This window comes from Mandrillus leucophaeus, unplaced genomic scaffold, assembly GCF_000951045.1.
Source record: "Mandrillus leucophaeus isolate KB7577 unplaced genomic scaffold, Mleu.le_1.0 Scaffold100, whole genome shotgun sequence".
Classification (NCBI taxonomy): Eukaryota; Metazoa; Chordata; class Mammalia; order Primates; family Cercopithecidae; genus Mandrillus; species Mandrillus leucophaeus.
In genome coordinates this window covers 4,532,283-4,533,391 of record NW_012098099.1, presented here as the reverse complement: position 1 = coordinate 4,533,391, position 1,109 = coordinate 4,532,283, and the positions used below count along the sequence as shown (strand labels likewise).

Below are 1,109 nucleotides of genomic sequence, written 5' to 3'. Positions count from 1 at the left end.
TCTGTCACTCAGGCTGGAGTGCAGTGGCCCGATCTTGGCTCACTGCAACCTCTGCCTCCCGGGTTCAAGCGATTCTCCTGCCTCAGCCTCCTGAAAAGCTGGGATGACAGGTGCAAGCCACCACACCCGGCTAACTTTTTAATTTTTAGTATAGATGGGGTTTCACCATGTTGGTAAGTCTGGTCTCGTGATCCTGACCTCGTGATCCGCCAGCCTCGGCCTCCCAAAGTGCTGGCATTACAGGCGTGAGCCACCGCGCCCGGCCTTGCCTGCCAATTCTTAAGTCCCTTGACATTTCTGCTTTCTCTTACTAATTAACTGAATCTCATCAGGAAAATATTAATGATGGTTCGAATACTCAGGAGACACAACCTCAGAACTCAAAATATCTCGCGGTCTACCAAAAGAGACCTATTTGATTCAAGACTGGAGGGGAGGAGCAGGAAAAAGGAGGGTACACGGCACGAAAAGCTGCTGGTCAGAGCAGCTGCCCCCAGCTTTTACACACTTACTGGTTTGCTAGGGTAAACGTTAGATAGATGCGTTTTTAGTTTCCCCACGGTCCAGTTCAAGAAGCAGCTAATAGTCTGGTCACTGTATTTCTGATTCGGTGCTTTAATGATGAGGGTCACAGGAATCTCCATCCCACTTTGGTCCATGGTGCCCCCAAAGTCAGACAAAGTCAAGAGGAGCAGCAGTTAACCCCAAAAGAGCCGAGGTGGTCACCGCCGGCGCGACTGGGATGCGGCCAGAAGTGAGTTCTTAATATTCCGTGTCCAAGTCAGTTACAAGTGCACTGGGCGATGCGAAGGCCATTGCCGGTACCAAAGATGGACTGAGGTGGTGGCGACGGCCACGGTGGGGTCTGGGTGCTGGGCCGTGGATGCACCTCTCCCCGCCAGGTCCGGGCTCCGCCAGGCTCCAGATTGTGAAGGCAGTCGCGAGGAGAGAGGAAGCTATAAGAAGGAAGGGTGGGAGGGATGAGGGCACGACGGCCGGCCAGGTGTCACTGCCCCGCCCCACCGCGACCCCCAAGCTGAAACGCAACAAGGCCCCTACACCACGGCCCCGCGGTGCGGGTTGGGGAAGGGGCTGGGCCGCTCAGGGCG

At 55.5% G+C, this 1,109-nt stretch overlaps 1 protein-coding gene across 2 annotated transcripts in view; it reads right to left on the bottom strand.

Annotated features, from left to right (window-relative positions):
* HERPUD2 (HERPUD family member 2) overlaps positions 1-1,109 on the bottom strand; it is a 60,836-nt gene that overhangs the window by 55,472 nt on the left and 4,255 nt on the right. Inside the window, exon 2 of one of the 2 annotated variants that reach the window (XM_011973045.1) lies at positions 513-956. In XM_011973045.1, coding sequence (XP_011828435.1) covers positions 513-659 — 147 coding nt within the window. In that variant the 5' untranslated portion in view covers positions 660-956. Of the gene's footprint in view, positions 1-512 lie in introns of both variants that reach the window. The other variant, XM_011973039.1, reaches the window with a different exon arrangement.